The sequence below is a fragment of the Talpa occidentalis genome, unplaced genomic scaffold (genome assembly GCF_014898055.3).
Source record: "Talpa occidentalis isolate TD23 unplaced genomic scaffold, MPIMG_talOcc4v2.1 talOcc4.9, whole genome shotgun sequence".
Lineage (NCBI taxonomy): Eukaryota > Metazoa > Chordata > Mammalia > Eulipotyphla > Talpidae > Talpa > Talpa occidentalis.
The window spans coordinates 61,644,263-61,668,819 of NW_023605305.1; the positions used below are offsets into that span (position 1 = coordinate 61,644,263).

The 24,557-nt window shown below is 39.2% G+C and overlaps 1 protein-coding gene across 1 annotated transcript in view; it reads right to left on the reverse strand.

Moving 5' to 3' along the window:
- The window catches only part of HOOK1 (hook microtubule tethering protein 1), a 47,135-nt gene extending 40,276 nt beyond the window's left edge, over nucleotides 1-6,859 (reverse strand). The window contains exons 1-2 of the mRNA XM_037498881.1: nucleotides 6,539-6,859; nucleotides 226-311 (exon numbers count right to left, since the gene is read on the reverse strand). Of these exons, the coding sequence (XP_037354778.1) occupies nucleotides 226-311; nucleotides 6,539-6,601 (149 nt within the window). The 5' untranslated portion in view covers nucleotides 6,602-6,859. The remainder of the gene's footprint in view (nucleotides 1-225; nucleotides 312-6,538) is intronic.
- Between the last annotated feature and the right edge of the window lie 17,698 nt (nucleotides 6,860-24,557).

Here is a 24,557-nt window from a genome sequence, read left to right on the forward strand (position 1 = left end):
TTATGGGTACACAAAAAGCAAGGAATAATGAGATAGTAAGTTTTTTTGCTTCTTATATGCAAGAATATCTTGGTACCTACAAGATGTCTGTTATCACTGAATAGGATAAAGTTTCAATAAACATTAGAATGCAAGACTAGAATACAAGTCAATAACCTTTGGAATACAAGTTTCATCCTTGGTTTTAGGTTTACAATTCTTTCACTGAGAGTCTGGGCTACTTACATTTTGTTTAGAACTTGTGCCATGGCAACTCCATTAGTCAGCTGTTTGACATCTTGACAAGGGGCAGCAGTATTGAATGTCTGCAGCTAAAACAACATAAAGAAAATGACTTTACCACCTCTTTATACCTACAGGGAATCGCTGCAAAAAATTATTTATACATACACATATATAACAGAGAGAGACTATAGACAGATAGCCAACATATCATCTCATATCACTTGGTAGGAAACCAAAGATTACAAATAACAGTTTAAAATTACTTAACTTTATAGATAAACCCTAAAATAATGCAGGATCTCTGAATGCTATTCAACAACTCCCCAAAGGGAGTGAACAGTTTAGGGGCTCACAGACTATGTCAAATTTTTTGTATCTAGGTTGGTTTTAGATATTAATAACTTGTCAAAAAAACACCTGTGTACATAATAAGGAAAGATGTGAAATGGTGGCATCTTCTAATAAGCAAATACAAGAAAAAAAAATTAAAAGCAAATTAAAACAGCTAGAATGAATCATAAAAGAAATACAATCTTAACCCGCAAGGATCCTAAATATACACTGATTTTCTTTTGTCACACATATTCATCCCCTTTACTATTCCATTATAATTTCTTAGTTTAGCACCTAACTATCTTAATCCAATAAAATTCTCCTGCAATAATTCACCTTCAGTGGGTTCTGTGAATCAGTGACTTTATCTGCCTTCATTATCTTAATATGACTATCTTCCAATTCCCTCAAAGATACTTTACTGAGCTCTTACTCTATGTGGGATACTCTAATATAAGATGCTATTGCAATGGAAGAACACCAATTTCTACCTTCAACTAGTCTCAATTAAGAGTTAAAGATAAAGAGCAAAGGGAGGAGGAGGCCCAGTGGATTATGATGGAGGATTTTTGAATGGGGTGAGCATGGTGAGGTGACATACATTCGTAGAAGTGTGAACCTATTTGTATAGTGTAAACCTATATCCATGTACAGTGTTATAAATCAATGTTACCTCAACGAACACAGTAATTTAAAAATTAAGGGTTAAGGAGAAGAAGATATGTCTTTTTTTGAAAACACTGTTTCTAATGCCATGATTGTAGGATGCTCAAAATGTACTAAAAATGACTCAACTAATATAATTAGAACATGTATTTAGAAGATTTTCTAGAGATGATTCCTAAAGTCCTAAATAGTTAAAGTATTGAGTAAAGAAAAGACCAAAGGAAGGAAACTCAGGAAATAGGAACACAATAAAACCACAAATTCATGAAAAGAGAGTATTTTTAGGCAATGTAAGATTCAGTGATTGGTTTCCCAGTGCAAAAAAAGGACAACAAGGGGCCTCCCTGGTGGTGCAAGGGGTTAAGCACCGCACTATGAAGCAATCTGCAGCCTCTGCAGCACGGATTTGATCCACAGCCAGCCAGGAAGCAACACACATGGCCCAGCAGACCTCTCCTGTCTCGCCTGCTGCTCCCCTCAGCAGTGTATTTCGGTCAGTCTGCCTGTTCTGTTCCCCACTCTGTCTCTGGTGAATCCTCTCAACCCGCCCCCCCCCACCCCCCGCATCTCTGGCCTGTACCCTAGCTCTTGAATGCACAAATAAAAATAAATCTTTTTTTAAAAAAAGGACAACAAAAAAAATGTAATTCTTTAATTCAGGAGAAGTAAAAGACTTATTTGGTGATCGATTCAAAAAGTACAGAGCTTCTATCACTAAATACAGAGTTCTGGTGAATAAACACATTACTTTCTATTTTTAAATAAGGTGAATAATCTGAAACGTGGAAAGACTGCTTCAATATAAACATTGCAGGGCCTCCCCGGTGGTGCAGCGGTTGAGCGCTGGGTTGCGAAGCTGCCCGCGGCCTCTGCAGCGCCGGTTCAATCCCCGGCTGCTCCCCTGCCACCAGTGGAGGGTCCCACATGGTGCGCAGACCTCTCCTGCCACCCGCTGCTCCCCTCAGCAGTGTACTTCGGTCCTTCTGCCTGCTCTGCTCCCCGCTCTGGCTCTGGTGAATTCTCTCACCCTCCCGCGCTTCTGACTGTACCCAGTGCATGTATAAACAAAACAAACAAACAAGCAAACAAATAAATAAAGAAAAACATGCCTCTATTAAAAAAAAAAAATCTTTAAAAAAAAATATAAACATTGCAGAAATCAAAGGAAGAAGGGGGTTGTTCACAACTGAGAGCCAATTAAAATTCAACTTTAGGTCAACTATAATGTTCTCCTTTAGCATCTCTTTTTAGAAAGATCATTGCTTTGAGCATTAAGAACTTAATAAAAATGATTTAGCCTTGAATATTTTTTGTTAACTTGGGTATATATTAGTATTTAGTATTAGTACTCTAAATGAGTATTAGCATTTACTAGCCTTTTTTCCATCTGTTTGTTAAAGAATGAAAGAACTAAGGAAACCATTTCTAAAAATCTGGTCTAAGCTTCTAAATTTACTAATACAGCCCAAACATTCATTTAAATGTCCAAATGTCATACAGAATTAAATGTATCTTCATCCAAATACTTAAACTCTTATACACTCCCTCCACCATAAAAATGATGCTCAAGGTGATCCTTCAGACCTAAATTATTCACTAAGGAGAAGTACAACAATTCTCAAAACTAATGATCAATTAACAGGAGTTACAAATAATAACTTTTTAAAAACTGCCAAGAGAGGCATCTCTTTACCTAACCAGCTTTTCTTGGTGACTTCTCTAATTCTATTAACCATAGTTCTATTGACCCCCTAGTGCTGAAAGAACAAAATTTACTGCCAATTATCTTCTCACCTCCAGCTTTGGCCTCATCATAACTTGTATCTATATCTCCTACTGCACTTCCTCTCAGATTATAACTTAGCAAGGTAGGGAGTATATTTAGAGACCAAGGATATCAAAAGACAGATTCATCTTCCAGAACTACCTCCTTTCAGTCCATAGTTAAAGAAGATCATTTATATTCTGCTAGGGTTTCTTCATTTCTTTCGTGTATCTCAAAGCTGATTTCCCCTGATTTCCACCTGCTGAAATCCATTAACAGTAAAAAAAAATTATGATACAGTAAAAAAATTCACCTCAGGTATCTACAAAAATACTACATACTTAATGGTGAAATACTTGTCTTTGAGAACAGCACCAAGACAAGGATATTTACTATCATCACTTTGTTTCACTGTTGTCTTGGAGATCCTAACCAGGTCTTGTTCCTAGGGACAGAGCAGAAAACAGGTCAGGCAAAGGCTCTGTCCCTGAACAGCAAAAAGGATGACTTCAGAAAATGTTAAGTGTTATAGAAACAACAGAGAAAGATGAACAAGTTACAACAGGGTAAGAATGGAGGGTAGGTAGGTCACTCATTGGAACAGTCTCCCTGAAAGATGACAAAAGATCCAAGAACTGAATGGTGCAAAGCCAGTGACCAGAAAAACTAGGAGGAGAGCAAGCCTGGAAGAACTAGAAATACAATGTTCAAGGCAGAAAAAAAAAAAAACTGATGTGTAAAAACAAAACAAATCTTTCTCAAAAAAACAAAGTCATTGTAGTATGTTGGGCACAGGAGGAAGGCAACATGTGACTTTGGAGAAAGCTGGGGAGGTGAGGTAATATCAACCATGCAGTAGTTAGCTAGCAGAGGCAAAATAAGGTAGCAAAATTCATTGGAAACTGTCCAGAGAAGTATAGAAAAGTCAAGAATCACAGGTATCCAGGAAACTAAAGCAGTAAATAATTTCACAAAGGAGCCATCATGCAAGATAAGGATAATAAAAGTTACCATTTTGCCAAATCCTGTAAGTTAAAGCCTTAGAGAAAAGCAATGCAAATACAGAGATGTGAATGTAGGCTCAAGAAAAGTATAAACTATTAAAAAACTCAAGAAATTTGACTGTAAAGAGAGCAGAAATACAGCGTAGTTTTAACAGGGGTGGGAACTCTTTGTTCCTTTAAGATAGGAAAGCTTTGAACAAGTTTATACGTAGGAAGGAAGGAATTAATGGATAGGAAGAAGTAACTACAGAAAGGGGACAAGTGGTAGAGCAACAATTTTGAAGAGCTGGAAAAGATGGGCTCTAAAACCAGAGATAAAGATAAGGAAGTAGATTTTCCCAAAGGGAAGAAGAGTTGGGGGCTCAAACAGAGAAGCAGGGCACTGATAAAGATTTACAAAGACCAATGTGAGAGGACCCATATGGCTATTCTTTTTTTTTTAAGATTTATTTATTTATACATAAAAGAACTGGGGTGTAGGCCAGAGGTGCAGAAGGTGAGAGGATTCACCAGAGACAGAGTAGGGGACAGAACAGGCAGATCTACAGAAATACACTGCTCAGGGGAGCAGCGGGCAAGACAGGAGAGGTCTGCTGCGCCATGTGGGTCAGCAACCTGGCCAGGGATGGAACACATGCTGCAGTGGCTGCTGATAGCTTGATAACACTGTGTCTTTAACCCCTGGGCCACCAGGGAGGCCCCATGGCTATTCTTAATCATAAAGTTGGGAACAGGTGGATTGGCTGTAGCAGCATCTGTACAGGCAAGAGTCTGAACAATAATCAGTTTTGCCCACATATTTCAGCAGCCTAAGAGAACTGGAGAAGCAAACAACCAATTACACTTGACATCTATGACTCCTTATCATTTCATTCGATTTATAACATTTTTGCAATTTTTCCTTCCATTGTAAAAATGTATAACTCTACATACTACTCCAATTAAAATGGAAAACGCTTAGGTTCTTGTTGTTTTCTGTCTCCCTCAGTGTCTTGAACAAAGTAGGAATGCAATATATACCAGTTAAGAGAATGAATATAGTCAGATATTTCATAATGCTGCAACATTATGAATTGAAGAAGATCCTATTTTCCTGTATCACCTCATATATAAGTCAATGACATCATAAAGACTAAGTTTACTAAAGTCATGCTTAGAGCAACAATGTAGATGAGAACAAACCCTTTAATTAGTCACTTGTTTTAAGAAAACACATAATTAAAAGTAATGTTGTCTTGTTTCATGACGGTCTTAAATACACCATGAACCTAATATGTTTCAAATAAAATTACAGATGAACAGTTAGCAAACTGCTTTTAACCCAGAAATCCTAGATACTTGCATTCCTCTTAAAGCAAACTATTACCTGCAAAACGTAAAAGATTTCACCATTAACTTTAAATTATGGTCATTTCCAATAAACTTCACACACTTCCAAAACCATTCCCTGGTGCTCATTCTTTTGAATTACACACATTAGATCTCTAGGGAATCTCATCAACCAATTAAGGCCGCCTGATCCAGTCTGTTTACATTCCATTCTACACACACTCCCTAATACACAACTGGTTCCAGGGTGGGTAACATCAACAGTACCCGGTGGACCATCAAGAACCATCCTTGCCTTATGTGGGTTAGGAACCACACCTCAATGCCAGCTCTCTGACAGGTGAGCAACTCCAATAGGTGAGACATCGTTTCGCTGACTGGAATACTGGGGAATGATCCTGCCTGCCCAAATCCAACCCAAATTAATACTAAACATGGATCAAGTGCAAACGAAAAGGCCAGTTGTATTTCTTCAAAGAAGACGACCGTCTGTTTGGAGAGGGAAGGGGATCAGCGAGGGGAAAAAAATAAAAACACACTGGCCCCACCCTCAATGTATTTTTTTTTTCCCTCCATACAGGAAATACGTGGAAACATCTCTTCTGAAAGGCGTCTAAAAAAATCGAATGTCCTGATCTCAGATCAGTGCTCCTGATCTATCTGAGAACTAAAGAACTAAGACAGCCATCTCTAGAGCACCTGCGCCCAAGTAAAGCAAGGTGGCCGGGGTGGGAGGGCGGTTTCGGCGGGGGTCTGCACTCCCAAGGGGCATAAAGGTCCCTAATGGAAGGCTGTGGGGCACCAGGAAGGCGAGGGAGTACGAGGTCCATGAAGTCTAGCGCCTGGGACACAGGGCAGGGAATGGAACAGAAGGACGAAAAGGCTGGGGCGCACATTCCTGTCGCAGCTGTTGGGGCTACGACTGCGGTGGCAGGGGTAAGATGGGCCTCCTCCGTCCCCCACCCCCACCTCGAAGCTCCCCTTACCTTACCCCGCCCCCACCGATACCAATCGCGCGCACACACACACACACACACACACACACACACCCCGGCCCGCGGCCCGCGACCCGCAGGTGGCACTCCGCGGTCAAGGGCGCCAGCGCGCGCGGAGGGCGACGCAGGTGACCCCGGCTCCTCCTCCTTCACCTGGGGAGAAGCGGGCGGCCCGGACCCCCGCCGCGGCCGCTCGGCCCCTTTCGGCTCCTCGCACTCACCCAGATGATGAGGCTGTCGCACAGCGGCAGCTCGGACTGCGGAAGCGGCTGCGTCTCTTCCATGGCCGGGGCCGCCGTCGACGACGCCGCTGACACGACACCTCCCTGCGCCCGAGCTCCTCCGGGAGCCGGCGTCGACGACCTGCTCGCCAGCCGGGAAGCCTCGGTCGCCAGGCCCCGCGCCCGCGCCGCTCACGCGCGAAGCCCGGCGCGGCTGACGTCGCAGGCGTAACCCCCTCCTCGCCTCCGCCCCTCCCCGCCCTGACGCTCGCCCCCTCCCACGTCGGGCCCGGGCCGCGCCGCGCCGCACCTGAGCCCCGCCCCGTCCCGCCCCTCCTCCGCCCTCCCCTCGCGCGACCTACGCCGTCTCCCCACGCCTACACACCTCGCCCCGCCGCTCTGAGTGACCTGGGCGCGCGCCAGTCACAAAGAAGGCAGGTGCCGGGGCGGGGCGGCGGCGGGGAGAGGCGGCGAGCGGGAATAGGTTGTGCATGGGGAGATTCCTGATTGGACGCGCCCTCCTGGGCTCCGGCCAATCAGCGTGAGACAAGACTGAGCTCCGGGAGCGAGCGGGAGCGGAGGGGAAGGGGTTTATGACCTGGCAGGTGCAGAGGGGACGGGAGTTTGTCGCTGACGAGGGGAGCGCGCGTGCGCGGCAGGGCGCTGCCCAGGTTCAGTGCCCGCAGCCGCCGAGGCGAAGCAGGCCGCGGGGAGCAGAGATTTTGTGGGGAGTGATCTGGCATCGTCCTCGCGGTGGGGCAGCTCCTGGCTACCACGGTGGAGACCCACACTCTTTCCATAATGTCTTCAGAAAGAAATCTTGCCTCTGAATAAAAACCACTGTAGGTCGGCAGAACTGATTTTGTTCTAAGGGGTCATTCGAAAACGATGTTGTAATTTGCAGACATAGTAAAGAAAGGGTTCCTAAAAAGGGAGGGGGGCATAAAGCTGCTAAAATCAAAGAAACTCTCACAAGATCAAAAACCATGGACACCTAAATGTTTTTGACAGGAAGACCCAGTACAGTTTCTATATAAAATTTTGTAAGTTTCATGAAATAAGGCTTACATTTGCTAAGTGGAAAAGGCTCTTTTCTTCTATTAAAGTAATGTCTTCTATTTGCTTAATTTTTAAAAATCTACCAAAAAAAAAAAAACCACATGGACAATTTATTTTAAATGGGGCAAAAGAGAAGACGTTTTCAGGTAGGAAAACAAAAGGTGAAGTGATCTTTTAGTTTTAAAAAAGCATAGAAGATATCAATGTACAATATACCAATTTCCTTTGTTGATTGAAAACCTGTCCTTCCTGAGAATTTTCCTGGGTGAGGGGTGGTTTAAACTTGGAAGCTCTCCAGGGTACTGATATATGTCATAAGCTATTGAAATGGGCTAGAATATTCTCATTCTAGCTGTTGATTTCCATCACTTCACTCATTCACAAACTCATCAATTCATGCTCTGTGTAAAAATGCAGCTGGCTCATTTATTTTGCTGCATCTTTATATTTAGACATTGAAAGTTTAAAACTGATGGATGGCTGCAATTAAAAGACTCCAAATGTAAATCAGTCTCATTCTAAAAATACAGTGCATGCATTTGCTATCAAATCCCTTAACATTATTCTAGAACTTTCTTCGTGTATGGAATCATTTTATATTTCTGGACACTAGCAACACTGGTTACATGACAGTGAAAAGTTAAAGACCTATGAATTCAAGAACTGATCTGAGTCTTTTCATTGGTTTTTGGCAGCTTCTTCTGTGAAAAATCCCTACAATAATGTTAATGATACTACCTGCCCTACCTAGTTCACAGGAGTAAAAATTATCATAGGTGTGTTAGAGTTTTATGAATCAGAAATTCATTTGCAAATACAAGTTACTGTAATCATACATGCTTAGAAGCATATGAGAACAAATCACTAAGAGCCAGGCAATTGAACTACTTGAAATACTTAAGAAGAATGTCTAAGGGCAAGGGGGGCAATTGAGTTATCCTTCTGGACCTTACATGCAGAGAAGACATCTTCAGAGAAGGACGTATAATGTATTTAATATGTAAAATATATTCAAATGTTTTTAAGACAGAAAGACAGGATCAGGACAAGGTTTTAAGCTCTGAATTGGGACATAAGTGGATGGATAATTGATATGAAGAGAAAATCCCTGATTAGATACCTTAAATAGAACTGTAGTAGTAGGCTCTATTTGTAAAGAAGAAATTTATGCCTTGCACATACAAGACATGAACTAAAAAATTGGAGTAGTTTTAGGCTTTTCTTGTAATATCTAAATACCCTAAGTGACTGAATGTGAACAACCCCTGATATCTAAATACCATGAGTGACTGAAGATAAGCAGCACCTAAAAGAAAACTGGCCTGGTCAGGCATGGATCTAGAAATTCAGAGAGAGCATCCATGATAGGTACAATAACCATACCAGCAGCAAACAGTCCAGGTGGACCTCACTAGCAAAAGTATTCCCGAAGCAAATTAATGAGCCGACATACAGGGTATCCTGACAGCATTGCTTAGGTGCAGATATACCTTCCATAATCCCCCCACAGCAGTCCTATAATGTTAAGGACAGAAAAAGGAAGAAAGGGAGAGGGTGGGCAAAAAAAGAACTGCAACACAGACTCATCTCAGTTGCAGAGTAACAAAGGAAGCCAGACTGATAGAGGATCTAGCATCTGGGTTAACTTGTTTGTCTGGATGCTAACCCCAAGAATGGTCTGTCATACCACAATAGCCAAAGAAATATAGCAAATTCGGTGTACATGTATCAATGTGCATGCAGTCAACATGTGTACAGGTGGTTGAATGCAAGGGTAGACACTTCTAGACTATGATAAGTCATGTCATCATCTTATACTCCTTTAGAAGAGCTGATCCATGCTTTTCATTCTGTAGGTGACCTATTTTTTATGTATGACAATCCTTCTAATCCAAGTAAGCAGATTTTTAAAATAAAGGCCAGACACTGACACACAGTGGTTAATCATTAAATTCACAGATGTTGTTTTTAAAAAGCAAGCAAAATCTAACATTATAGTATAACTACCCAAGGTATCATTGGTTGCTTTCAAGAGAAAGCAATTAAAGTAAGTAAAATTTTTTAAAGTTAAATTAAAATAGCAGTAAAAATAATAACAATTAAAACTCATCTGTTAATCAACATTATTTATGGAAATTTGATAAAACCACATTCATAAAACAGGCCTCAGAATTAATGATAAAAGCATGATTCCTCCAGAGGACAGGGAACACTGTATTAGAAATACTGCTTGTATTTTATTATAGCTTGAGAAAAACAATGTTTGCATACATTGTGCCTAAATATATTATGAAATTTCCACATGTATATCAATTAAAATACATTAAAGTGATGTTTGCCTAAGGAGATAAAGTATTTTGTTCACTATCCGTATGTTACTCTAACTTATACAGAAAGCAATACAAATACTAAATGTAAGAAGGAAGGAATTTATCTGATCATTTAAGGTAGTGGGCGGGGAAAAGGAGCTATCAAACCCTGAACAATAGCAGTTTGGATTAAGAACAAAGACAGCAAATAAAATGCCAGGAAAATTGTGTGAAGAATTATTAATGTGAACAATTATAGGAAACACCTAGAAATCCAGTTAATGACATTTTTGAAGTGATTAAACCAAGTAAACAAATAGTTTGTAATGTAATTGGGAAATATTTTCCAGAGTTCTGAAAAACAAAATAAAACAAAAATAAAGTAAAAGCAAAACTGATCAAGACTTAGCCTTAAACAGAAGAGAGAGATGGTGAACATTTCATTAAAGTAATGTGCATCATACTGTAAGATTGCTTTGTATGAACATGATTGGTAACTAAGGAGATAGCCAGTTCTGAAACTGTGAACAATAACAACTTATCGGGTACTTACTAGGTACTATGTACTATTCTAAACTTCATCTATGGTGATTCATTTATCCTGCACTATCCTAAAAGTATTAAAACTAATACTTTTATTATTTTTTTAAATAATAAATTTTATTTTTATATTCCCCATACAATTGCAGCCCCCCCATTCTGACCCCAATCCCTCCCCTCCCGCCCCCCACCCCCCAAAAAGTGTCTCTGGTTCATAGTTTTTTGTTGATTTTGATTTTCACTTATAGTTATTCATTTTCCTGGTCCCTTATTTAAGTTTTCTAGATTCCTGCTATGAGTGAGACCATCCGGTATTTTTCTTTTTCTTTTTGGCTTATTTCGCTGAGCATGATCCCTTCCAGCGCCATCCATGTTGCTGCAAATTGCATGTGTTTATCTTTTTTGAATGCTGAGTAACATTCCATGGTATATATGTACCACATCTTCTTGATCCAGTCATCTATTTTTGGGCATTTGGGTTGTTTCCAAAGCTTAGCTATTGTAAACAGTGCTGTTATGAACATAGGGGTGCAGGTGTTCTTTGGAATTGATGTTTCTGTGTCCTTTGGGTAAATACCTAGGAGTGGAATTGCTGGATCATATGGAAGCTCTATGTTTAGTAGGTCCAGAAATCTCCACACAGCTCTCCATAGTGGTTGGATCAGTTTGCACTCCCACCAACAGTGCAGAAGAGTTCCTTTTTCTCCACACCCTCACCAACATTTGTTGTTGCTAGTTTTTTTAATATGTGCCATTCTCACTGGTGTAAGATGGTATCTCATGGTAGTTTTGATTTGCATTTCCCTGATGACAAGTGATGTTGAACATTTTTTCATATGCCTGTTGGCCATTTGCATTTCCTCTTCAGAGAAGTTTCTTTTTAGCTCTTCTGCCCATTTTTTGACTGGATTATTTTCTTTGTTGTTGTTGAGTCTCATCAGCTCTTTGCAGATTTTTGTGATCAGTCCTTTATCATTAGTGTTGGGTGCAAAAATGTTCTCCCAGTTGGTGGGGTTTCTCTTTGTTTTTGTTATTGTCTCTTTTGCTGTGCAGAAGCTCTTTAATTTGATGTAGTCCCAGCTGTTTATCTTTGCCTTCACTATCACTGCTTTGGGTGATGTGTCTGTAAAGATGTCTTTGATGTGCAAATCACGTAGTGTTTCGCCTATATTTCCTTCTATATATTTTATGGTTTCAAGTCTTATGTCTAGTTCTTTAATCCATTTTGAGTTGATTTTTGTGTATGGTGTGAGGTAGTGGTCAAGCTTCATTCTTTTGCATGTAGCGACCCAGTTTTCCCAGCACCATTTATTGAACAAACTTTCTTTGCTCCAATGCATAGTCTTTGCTCCTTTGTCAAAGATTAGTTGACCATAAATCTGTGGGTTTATTTCTGGATTTTCTATTCGATTCCATTGGTCTGTTCTTGTTCCAATACCATGCAGTTTTGATGATTATGGCTTTGTAGTATAGTTTGAAGTCTGGGAGTGTGATGCCTCCATTCCCTTCTTTTTTTTTTTCAGAAGAGCTTTGGCTATTCGGGGTTTTTTGTGATTCCATGTGAATTTTGTCAATAATTGTTCTATTTCTTTGAAGAATGACATTGAAATTTTGATTGGAATAGCATTGAATCTGTATATTGCTTTTGGTAGGATGGCCATTTTAATAATGTTTATTCTTCCAATCCATGAGCAGGGGATGTCTTTCCATTTCTTTGTGTCTTCTTCTATTTCTTTTAGCAGTGTTTTATAGTTTTCTTTGTATAGGTCCTTTACCTCTTTTGTTAGATTTATTCCCAAATATTTGATTTTTTTTGTTTCAATAATAAAAGGGATGTTTTTTTTAATTTCTTCTTCAGATTTATTGTTTGTGTATAGGAAGGCTACTGACTTTTGCGTGTTGATTTTGTATCCTGCCACTTTACTGAACTGATTGATGAGTTGAATTAGTTTTTCTGTGGAGTAAAACTAATACTTTTAATCTTTATTTTATAGATGAGGAAACAAATGCAATAGAGATCTATCCAAAATAACAAATAAGTTGCACAACTCAGAAAATCTTTTTCCAGATATAAAGATGAGAATTCTTTTATGGGAGATCAGAGTTGATTTTTAAATATGTAACTGAAATACAAACTGTTCACCCGTTTAATATATACATACTGATGAGCTCAGACAGATGAATTATCCTGAGTAATACTTCAGCTGGCCATTTGTTTCAAATATCTGGTTTACTCTTCAAAGTGTATTTTATATGTTAAAAGTTCTTACTTAGTTTGTAGTTGCCATATCTCTCTTGATAAATATGGATTAGATGCATGAGATATAGATAGATTAATTGGATGGATGGATGGATAGATAGATATAGATAGACAGATAAACATATAAACAGATAATCTTTAAAAAAAGGGGATGGAGGCATTCAGAAAAGACAGAGAAACTGATTTGAAGGGGTTCCTACTGCCTGAATTTGGGGCAGTTTGATGATTAAACTGAATAGTGACAAGATTTATGAACTGTATTATATTAAATAAAAATAAATTTGAGTCCATATTTACACTTTAAAATTTTTGAGTTGGTGGGGAGAGAAGAAGGAAAACTCTTGTTACCAGGATAATGATAATAGGTGTAGAAAGAACAATGGAAATAGAAAGCCACTATTTTACAACTACTATAGCAATAATTAATTCAGGCAACAATTAATAATGTATGCTAAAAGCACTGGGTGATAAACTTTCAGGAAACCATATAGTCAACCAGTCTCAAATTGCTTAATGATTACTTGGGAATGATATTTTTATAATGGAGAATTCTGGTGGACAACTAACCAAATGATAAAGCTTGATGACCCCCATAAGTTTACACCCCCCTCATCAAATGCCATATTCTTGGCCAATGAACTATTCAATATGATATACAATATAACCCCTGCTAAAATTGGTTAAACTGAATCTGATCACAAAGAAGCAATCTGACAAATCTTACTGAACCAGACTCTTCAAAAACATTGCTGTCAAGAAAGGTCACAGGCAAACACACACACACACGGAAACTGTCCTGGATGACAGAAGATAAAGTGATGTGGCAATAAACACAGTGCCTCAATTTGGGATCTCTGAAAAGAAAAGAGAAATAAAATAATTTAGGACCATTAGAAAAATTTAAAAGATTGTATATGAAATGATAATAGTTTATCAATGTGAAATTTTTCAAGTGTGATAATTACATGTGAATCTATAGAAGAACATTCTTAGTCCTAGGAACTGAAGAATTTAAGGGTAAAAGTAATTACTTTTGTTACCTTAAAATCTCTCTATACACACACACACACACACACACACACACATTCAAGATGTTTAATTTTTAAAGTATAAATATGGACTCAGATTTATTTTTATTCAATATAATATGATTCATCCTTCTTGTCATACTCAGTTTAAGCATCAAACTCCCAAATGAAAACTCTTTCAAGTGGCTTCTAAGTCCTTTCTGCAAACCTCTACTGTTTTTTAAGCACATGCATACATTTGGCACAAGCTATCCCAGGTTTCCTTTGCACTTTCTGGTCTCTACCCTGGAAACAGCCATTTCTCCAAGAAGCCCTGGCTTCATTTTGTAGGGACTGGTGTTTACTAGGCTGAAGTTCTTTGACTAAGGCAGTTTCCATTTAAAAATTAGTTTCATTGCTTGGAAATAACATTTTAGTCCTCTGTTAAAATAAGGACATCCATGCAAAAACTAAAATATTGAACCTAATAGTTACTTATAATTCAGGGTGAATGTTTCAATCAATTTCTTTTATAAGGGAATAGATGTTTCAAGAATGAGCACATTTGAAAAGTTGGAGGAGAAATGGAGAAATGAGAGGATCCAATGGATGAAGAAAGCAAGCTTATACCAACTTTTTCTACTCCAGGTCCCATAATATACATGATTTAAATTTATATCACAACAATCCTCATTTTTGTAAAAGAGAAGTAACATGTGTCCAGAGTTACAATTGTGGATAACTAAAACCAAAACCCTTATTTGTTTTATCCAGAAAGACTCCGCTGTGCCTTCTTCTACCCCATGCCATTCTCCAAGTCAACCAAGGAGAACTGTGGGCAAAACAGACAAGATTCATCCACTTCCAGTTCTGAGAAGAACAAACTATGGTGATGCTGTTTTACCCATTTCATTCGAAGTTTTTCGTAAGCTACAAGCACAGCCACCCTCATAAACAATGTTTTTTGGTTGAGAATAAATGTAGGGTAAATGGTTTTCAGGCTTTTCTGCCCTCCCACCATTAGGATTGCCCTGCCTTATGGGGTACCAGCAGTTGTTATGTTGTTGTAAGCTTGTTTACTTCTGTGGGCCATGACTCAGTATGGAGATATCCACCAGGAGAAGCAGAAGCAGAAGAGGCAGGAGAGAGAAGGGAAGAAAAGACCACCAGAGAAACCCAAGGTGAAGACTTGCCAGGGGCTTGGAGGCCTCCTGGCCTCCTGCCCACCCCCCACCAACCCCCCCCCCCCCCCCCCCGCCTGCAGTGTGCCTGGTTGCTGCACTACATGTAAAAGTTCAATAAAAGCCTGAGAAAGCCACTGAGGGCTCCAAGACTCTCCTTTACCCGGTCTGATCCTATCATAGATCATAGATAGCCTGCTCGGTAGCATCTTGCCCCTACAATAAGGTTCAAATGTTTCTCTCTGTTGCCCAGGAAGTCTATGGGAAACAATTCTATTTCATTTGCTTTCAATGTTGATTCAAAAGAACAGATAAGTTATCTTAAACTGAATGTCGTCTCAGTTGGATTATTCATTAAAAGTACTGTTTGGCAGACACTAATGTTAGTTGTAGGAAAGCTTTTTGCAGGCTTGTAAGAGATAAGTGAGCAAGCTGCCTAAAAAACAGCATTGCGTAGAAAGCCCAGAAAAACATGTTTTTCTCTCTTCCTTATTATTGCCTTAGCCAAATTTCTGAACTCTCTGGTTTCTCAGTTTTCTCACAGAAAGAGAGAAGAAGAGAGAAGAAGACACCTGCATAGGTACAGGTGGGCAGAGATCTGGATTTGAAAGGGACAGGTTTGTTGAAAGAGACCCTACACAGACACAGGCAGACAGTCTTGGGACAAGAGCTGCCAATTTGATGCATTCTTATTTGTGCAATTTTTGTTTTTGTTTCTACACTTTTGTTGTAATACACGGGAAATTATTGACAAACCCAGTGTTATGAAGCCATACATTAAGTATCTTTGATAAATAGAACATTGCAAAGGAACAAATAAAGAGGCAAATATAAACATTAATATTATGCATTTTTAGCTTATAACTCCTCTGTTTTCCAATACGATTAAAGAGAACTGCATAAAATAACCATTATATGTATATCTTGATGGGTACACAACATGTACAGATGTAATTTGTGACAACATAAAAGAAGGAATGGAATTAAATAAAATATAATGAATAAATAGAATTTAAGAAAAACTTGTGACAAAGAAGGACATTACGTAATGGTTGAAGGGTCAATTCAGGGCCTCCCCTGGTGGCGCAGGCAGTTGAGCACAGTACTGTGAAGCTTTCCGCAGCCTCTGCAGCGCCAGTTGGATCCCAGCCAGCTGGTGAGGGTCCCACATGGCGCAGCAGACCTCTTCTGTCTCGCCCGCTGCTCCCCTCAACAGTATATTTCTTCAGTCTGCCTGGTCTGTTCCTCGCTCTGTCTCTGTTGAATCCTCTCACCCTCCCACACATCTGGCCTGTACCCCGGTTCTTGTATAAATAAATAAATCTTTAAAAAAAAAAGGGGTCCATTCACCAGGAAGATATATTAATTATAAACACAGAAACAGTCTCAAAATATTGAAGCAAAAACTAACAAGAGAAGTGTTTGATAATAATAATAGTATATTTCTATGTCCCCTTTTAGCATAAGTAGAAAAACTAGAAAGAAGATCAACAAGGACATAGAAGACTTGAACAATACAATAAATCAACTTGACCTTAGAAACACATATGTAAAACTCCACCCAGCAAGAGCAGAATACACTTTTTTCTGTAGTTTATGTGGAACATTTGCAGAATAAATCATGTACTAGCCCCTTCCCCCAAAAAAATCAATAAATTTTAAAAGACTGAAATCATATTAAGTATTTTCTCTGACCACAGTGGACTTATAAAATTATAAATCACTGTAAACCATCTAGAAAAAAAGCATGGGGAAAAGCTTCATAACACTGGGTTTGTCAATAATTTCCTGTGTATTACAACAAAAGTGTAGAAACAAAAACAAAAATTGCACAAATAAGAATGCATCAAATTGGCAGCTCTTGTCCTAAGACTGTCTGCCTGTGTCTGTGTAGGGTCTCTTTCAACAAACCTGTCCCTTTCAAATCCAGATCTCTGCCCACCTGTACCTATGCAGGTGCCTTCTTCTCTCTTTGTCTACCCTCTGAATTTTTTAAAAAAAAAAGAATGGAACCCGCTCTTCTGAATATTAAAAAAAAGAATGCATCAAATTAAAAAGCTTCTATGTAGGAAACAACACAGTAAAAAGGAAAACTATATGATGGAAAAATATTTAAAAACCTATATATCTGAAAAGAGATTAATATCCAAAAGATGCAAATAGCTCCTACAACTCAACAGCAATAAACCAAATAACCCAATTTAAAAATGGAAAAGAACTTGAGTAGATATTTTTCCAAAGAAGACATATAAGAGACCAACAAGTATATGAAAAGTGTTAAGTATCAAGGAAATGTAAATCAAAAACAAATGAGATATAATTCACACCTGTTTAAGTTAACATATGTTTGTGAGTATGTGGGGAAATTGGAAACTTATTTTACTGTTTGTACATGAAAATTGTAAAATAGTGTGGTCTCCATGGAAAATAGTATGGAGATTCATCAAAAAGTTTTTATTATCACATGATTCAACAATCCCACTTTGGGATATAGATCCAAAATAATTGAAATGAAGATGCATTCCCATGTTCATTCCATCATTATTCACAACAGCCAGAAAGAGATAGATTCCTCAAAACACGGAAACTGTACAAACAGAAACTATCAACATGAATCCAAAAGGACATATACAATCTGAATACACCTAAAACAAATAAGGATATTGAAACAATGACCAAAAACTTTCAACAAAGAAAAGTTCAGGAATTAGATGGCTTCCCTGGTGAAATCTACCAGATGTTTTTTTTTTTTTTTTTTTTTTTTTTTTTTAAAACACATTTTATCCTGCTGTCTTCTTTTTTTTTTAAGATTTATTTATTTATTTATTTATTTATTTATACAAGCACTGGGTACAGTCAGAAGCACGGGAGGGTGAGAGAATTCACCAGAGCCAGAGCGGGGAGCAGAGCAGGCAGAAGGACCGAAGTACACTGCTGAGGGGAACAGCAGGCGGCAGGAGAGGTCTGCGCGCCATGTGGGACCCTCCTCTGGTGGCCCAGGAGCAGCCGGGGATCGAACCGGCACTGCAGAGGCTGTGGGCAGCTTCGCAACCCAGTGCTCAACTGCTGCGCCACCGGGGAGGCCCCTACCAGATGTTTTGATAAAGAAAGCAATCTTTCTCAAATTCTTCAAAAAAAAAAAATAGAAAAGGAAAATTTTGAATCCATTCTATGAGACCATCATTACCTTCATAACAAAGCCAAAGATACCATAAGAAAAGAAAATTAAAGGTTAATATCTTTTATATATATCTAAAAATGCTCAACAAAATTCTAGTAAACCGAATGTAATAACATATTAAAAGGATTGTATCCCATGACAACTTGGCATTTACCTTAGATTTCAAGGGTGGTTCAACATGAAAAACAATCAATATATTATACCATATTAACAGAAGGACAGAATAAAAAAGCATAACAATTGATACAAAAAAAGCATAACAAAATTCAAGTATCTTTTGCACATACGTAAGAAACCCCAGAAAATTAAGACTAGAAGGCATGTTCATCAGCACAATGAAATTTTACACAAATGTCACATATGGTATGATTGTGTTTATATGACATGTCCAGAACAGGTTTAGCAAATAGCCAGTGACCACTTTGTGGGGTGATGGCAGTATTTTGGGATTGGATAATGGCCATGGGTGCAAAACACTGTGAATGTACTAACTCCTGATGAATTGTGCATCTTAAAAGTATCATAAGCGTGAAAATTTACATTATGTGAATTTTATCTCAATGGAAAAAACATGGGAAAAAAGAGGAATCATTTTACACCCACCATCATGCTAGTCACTTTTCCATTCTTTTTTTTTTTTTTTTTTTTTTGGTTGATCCAAGTGGACATTTACCCATATTTAGGCTGTGAGTTAGTTGAAGGGAATTTCTAAGGTGGAGGGAAAATTTCATAATTTGTTCTTATTCTACTTCCTCTGATTCTATTTTCTGTGAACCTACTTAAGGCACCCCCCCCAACACACCCTATGTTTTATGTAATCCTTCTCAAATTTTTTCCAGCTTCAGATATTTTCACATAATACTCTTTGGTTTTATTTTTACATTAGATAATTCCGGGCCCTGGAGTATTACTCAGCACAGAGTACGTGCTCAATAAAGGTTTCACTGGCCAGCTGGAATTGCAGATTTGATTCCTGTGAGTATACTACATTAATGGCTCCAAAAATAGCCGTATCTTTTTTATTTGCCTGTGCAACATTCAGCAGCTATTTCCCAGAATGAAACTAGGTCACATCTGGGATATATGAATGTTTACAAGAAATATTCTGTCTGAAACACAAAACCCATAAGTATGTATCAAATATAATCAAGCTAATCATGCCAAAAATTATAAAGGATTGAAATTTCATTTTATTATTTTTGGCCTTTGCTCGTTTACTTCATTTATTAAGTTTTATAGCAAAAGAATGGCTGACACATGTTGAAAATCAAAGCAGGATGAAAAATGGAAAGAACAAAAGCAAAATGTTTTATTCTATGAGACTTTTCTTCATGAATTCTCCCCTACACTGTTGTTATTTGGTTATAGGGACAACTTGTGTACAAAGGATCTAAGACATTTTTGTCTTCCTGCAAAAACATTTGTCAAGAGAAAAAAATCTCTATTAATAAAAAGGATCTAAGGAAGAGGGCCCCTCCTGACTGAAACAAGATGTAAGACACTTTATAAAAGGAGAACATGGAATTATCTGATTTGGGTGTTTCTAGGTACAACAAGAGAATTTAATGTATGCCCACAGATCTTTGTGCCTAAACACCATAAATAACTTATTTTGTGACACTTGTTCCTTTCACTATTGTTTAAGTTATGTTTAAAGTTGATTCTTTATGAAATGGAGGCAAAATAACCACTTTCTGATGGCACATCATCTGGAAATTTTAAATCAGTACAAAAATAGTAAGGCATGTGAGAACACTAGTCATTCCATTAATTATGTTATGTTTACTCACCTTTACGCTATACCCAAGTACTTAAAATGGCACAAAGAAAAATCATGTGCCTGCTTTCATTAAAATCTACAACAATATTTTAGATCTTCATAAATGCTAATATTCTGTTGTTGTTCAGGGTAAATAAGCTGATTCATCCTGATTCTCTTTTTCACATTCCATCTTGGGGAGTGGGTCATCTAATGGAAAGGGTCTGAATATGTGCCTCAAAATTCTCATGAAGTCTTTTTTTTCCTTTATCCTGTCCCCTACATCTTTCTTCAGATTTATCAGTGTTTATTGAATATCTGTTATAAATAGTGCTTGGTCTATAAGAGGGTCTCAAAAGTGAGACTATTCCCACCTCTTTCAATCTTCTTTTTAAAAAGATTTATTTATTTATGCATACAAGAACTGGGGCCAGAGGTGGGTATGGTGAGAGGATTCACCAGAGACAAAGTGGGGAACAGAAAAGGCAGATTGACTAAAACACACTGCTGAGGGGAGTAGTAGGCGAGTCAGAAGAGGTCTGCTATGCCATGTGGATTCCTCCCTGGCTGGCTGGGGGATCCAACTCATGCTGTAGTGGCTGCAGATTGCTTCATAGGTTGTGTCTTTACCCCTTGCACCACCAGGGAGGTCCTCTTTCAATCTTTGATGTGAATTTCATAAATCATTATTGATTCTATAGTAACTTGGCTATTAGGAAATTCAGAGCCAAATGTTAAGCCTTCTTGGCTAAGTGATTAAGATTTCATGACTTTTATTTCTCAGTGTCCTTACTTTATTATTTGATCTTCTCTCTTGATTTATATTTCTTATACTGCATTTGTTATGTCTTTTTTGAAGAGGATGTTACAGGGCAACCCCACTCTAAAATGGGTTGCCTGACTATGGGTCCTCACCTGTGCGCTTAAAGGGGGACTTACACTGCAGGCACACACTAAAGGTTCATTTACAAAAGAAGGGGAAATGAGGAAATGTACAACTCAGGGAGAAAAGTGGGAGATAAATTCTTGAATGTGTCCTACCTGTTCCGCCGACCTGGAATCCCAAATAACCAGCCGAGACCAAACCTGCCTGGCCAAGAGCACAAGCCAAGTGCCTTAGACCCCACTAACAAGGCCGGTTTTATTTACAAACAGAGAACATGGCTGCTTAACTCCACCCATAGGTCCTCGCAACTTCCCTTTGGGGATCATGGGATTTATAGTTCCCATTGTCTTGATGGAGTGGGGGTGGCATCCTGTAGGGGCAGGAAGGACACAGTGCAGGTTTTCTGATCCAGCAGACCGGGTAAAGGAGGAGTCAGAGTCCTGAAACCCTCAGTGGCTTTTGCAGGCTTTTATTGGGATTTACCACGTACCTGGCAGGCAGGGGTGCTGGGGGGCCAGGAGGCTGGCAGGCCTCCCAGCCCCCAGCAAATCCTCACTCTATCTGGGCTCTCTGGCGTTCTCTCTGCTTCTCTTCTTCTCAAGGCTTCCATTCATTCTTGGCTTCTGCTGGCGTCCCTGTGACGCCGCGCTTAAAAGCCCAGTCTTAGCCCAGGTGAATCCCATCTACCTATGCCCACACCCTACTCCAGGTGCCCGCCATCAGATATGCATTCAGGACCGCAGGGTTCCGTCATCTATCCTGATGGCGGGAGGGCAGAAAAGCCTACCTTTTACCTTACCCCACACATCCACAAAGCCTGTATGGAGTTTGCTCCAGACATCCTTTCCCCCTAACAAGGTGAAGGATAAACGAATGAATAACTATCTGTAGGGTAAGGAAAAAGTATCAGGCTTTTCTGCCCTCCTGCCATTAGGATAGATGAGGGAACCCTGCTGTCCTGAATGCATGCCTGATGCCGGGCACCTGAAGTGGGTACACCTGGGCTGAGAGACTGAGTTTATAAGGGCGGCATCATGGGGACGCCAGCAGAAGCCAAGAACGAACAGAAGCCGAGAGAAGAAGAGAAGCAGAGAGAACGCCAGAGAGCCCAGATAGAGTGAGGATTTGCTGGGGGTTGGGAGGACTGCCAGCCTCCCGTCCCCCCTGCACCCCTGCCTGCCATGTGCCTGGTAAATCTAAATAAAAGACCTGCAAAAGCCACTGAGGACTCTGACTCCTCCTTTACCTGGTCTGCTGGATCAGAAAACCTGCACTGTGCCCAGTCCTGCCCCTACACTGTCTTACACTGTACCTGAGTTTAATGAGCCTTTTCCCTAAAACAGAGCCATGAACCACCACCATACAGGGACTGCTCAATCTGCATCTCTATTTTCAAATACATCCACATCCACCATCTTTCCTTTAGAGTTGGCTTTCCCTTCACAGTCTTTGTCAATCAAGTGCTCCCAGCTGCCACTCCCCATAAATTAGCATTGGCGGGTGAATTAAAATCTATTTGACATGCCTAGTGCTCTATGATCTGTAAATTAACTGATGATACTATAGGATCTTTAATAGGAAAACACCCTATAGAAGGAGTGGCTTCCTTGCTTAATAGCAGACATCCTCAGCAGCCTCAAGCTTGTTGTGTGTGATGAGCATCGTTATATTCTCATTACCTCCCACACTCCAAGTCCTGTAGTAGAAGGCAAGATGAGCTACATGTGATTGCACATCCTCTCCAAGCAATTTATTTTTCTTCTGCAGACTCAAATTGGTGGCAGTACTCCAAGGATATCTCAGTGGTTATTAAAAAAAAGTGTTGTGCTTCTTTGTTTCTATCATTCTAGATAAAGGCCTGTTTGCCTTATTAATAGAATTTGCTCTGCTAAAGCTTAAGGGTCACAATTTCTTTATCTTAGATCCCGAAGCAGCATGACAACACCATTGAGGAGAGAGTGGAATTCATTTAAGCAACTCTAGACTTGGATTTCATTCAAGACCACTTAGTGGGAGTTCCCAAAGGACTGTTAATAAGGAAGTTCAGCCATAAGGTTATAATGGTATGGAACAGTATCACAATCAAAATAGTACTGATAATAGCAGTTTCTTGGAGTTCCATATTTGAAGACAACATTCTGTTTTCACATATACCATCTCATAATTGCAAAGGGAAGTTTTAACAAGTTTCCTTTTAACACACTTATCTTTCTGTGTGAATGTAAATATATGATCCAATCTGATGCAAGATGTCACTGATGCGTGTTTTAGACATATTGTTCAATTTCTACTCTGTTGTGTGAAGCTCAGGTGCATCGGCTGTAGGTTTTGAATGTGAAGAATTATTATTCCTTTACTCATAGTGACAACCTGAGCACTTTCTCTTTCTCCCCAAAGTTGAGCTTATGGAACTTTGACATTAACACAGATGTGGCTACTTTTGCTAAAGAAACATTCTAACAATTGATATATTTGACAATTAAAGTTAAGAAAATCTTCAGTATTCTGACCTCCTTCCAATGTAGAATCTTCCTTGATGTTCTTTCCCATGTTCTTCCATTACTCCAATTGTTTCAAAGATAAACAATCAACATTTGGATGATATTTTTACATTTAAAACTTACTTTCTCATGTACTAACTCAGGACATTTCCAAGTCATCCTGTATGGTAGAGACTATGATAACCGTTTACCTTAGAGATATTGATGTTCTGGCATTCAGAACTAGACAAGTTCTGGCACAGGGGATGTGTGAGGAGTGTCAGCTGATTCAATGGTGACATAAATATTGGTGTCCATTCACTATTCATTCAAAAATATCTGTTGCAACAAATGTTGGCGAGGGTGTGGAGAAAAAGGAACTCTTCTGCACTGTTGGTGGGAGTGCAAACTGGTCCAACCACTATGGAGAGCTGTGTGGAGATTTCTGGACCTACTAAACATAGAGCTTCCATATGATCCAGCAATTCCACTCCTAGGTATTTACCCAAAGGACACAGAAACATCAATTCCAAAGAACACCTGCACCCCTATGTTTATAGCAGCACTATTTACAATAGCTAAGCTTTGGAAACAGCTCAAATGCCCAAAAATAGATGACTGGATCAAGAAGATGTGGTACATATATACCATGGAATATTACTCAGCATTCAAAAAAGATAAACACATGCAATTTGTAGCAACATGGATGGCGCTGGAAGGGATCATGCTCAGTGAAATAAGCCAGAAAGAAAAAGAAAAATACCGGATGGTCTCACTCATAGCAGGAATCTAGAAAACTTAAATAAGGGACCAGGAGAATGAATAACTATAAGAAAGTAAAAACCAAAGTCAACAAAAAACTATGAACCAGAGACACTTTTGGGGGAGTGGGGGGGTGGGAGGGGAGGGACTGGGGTCAGAATGGGGGGGTTGTAATTGTATGGGGAATATAAAAATAAAATTTATTATTTAAAAAAAATATCTGTTGCTTGTTTCTATGTAAACAGAACAATACCAGACTTTGTGAAGGATACGCAGATACATAAAATACCTTAGAACATGTCCTTGAGGCTCCAATAGTCACTAAAAAGCTCTAGACTTATTCCTACTGCTTGGCTTTACCCTATGGCTGTTTCCTCTTCCTACCAGATTCTTCCTAACTTTGCTAATTCTTCATTGTATTTCTAAGTTATGAAAGGAGGATCATGTCTATGTTGACTACTGAATTCACTGTCAGGAGCACTGTGCTTTGTACATGGCTAATGCTCCACCAATATTTATTGACTGTTTGAACTCCTTGTGTGATCTTCGTGTTGTCTCTTGTTTTCCCTGTAGTAATCATAGTTCCCTGCTTAAT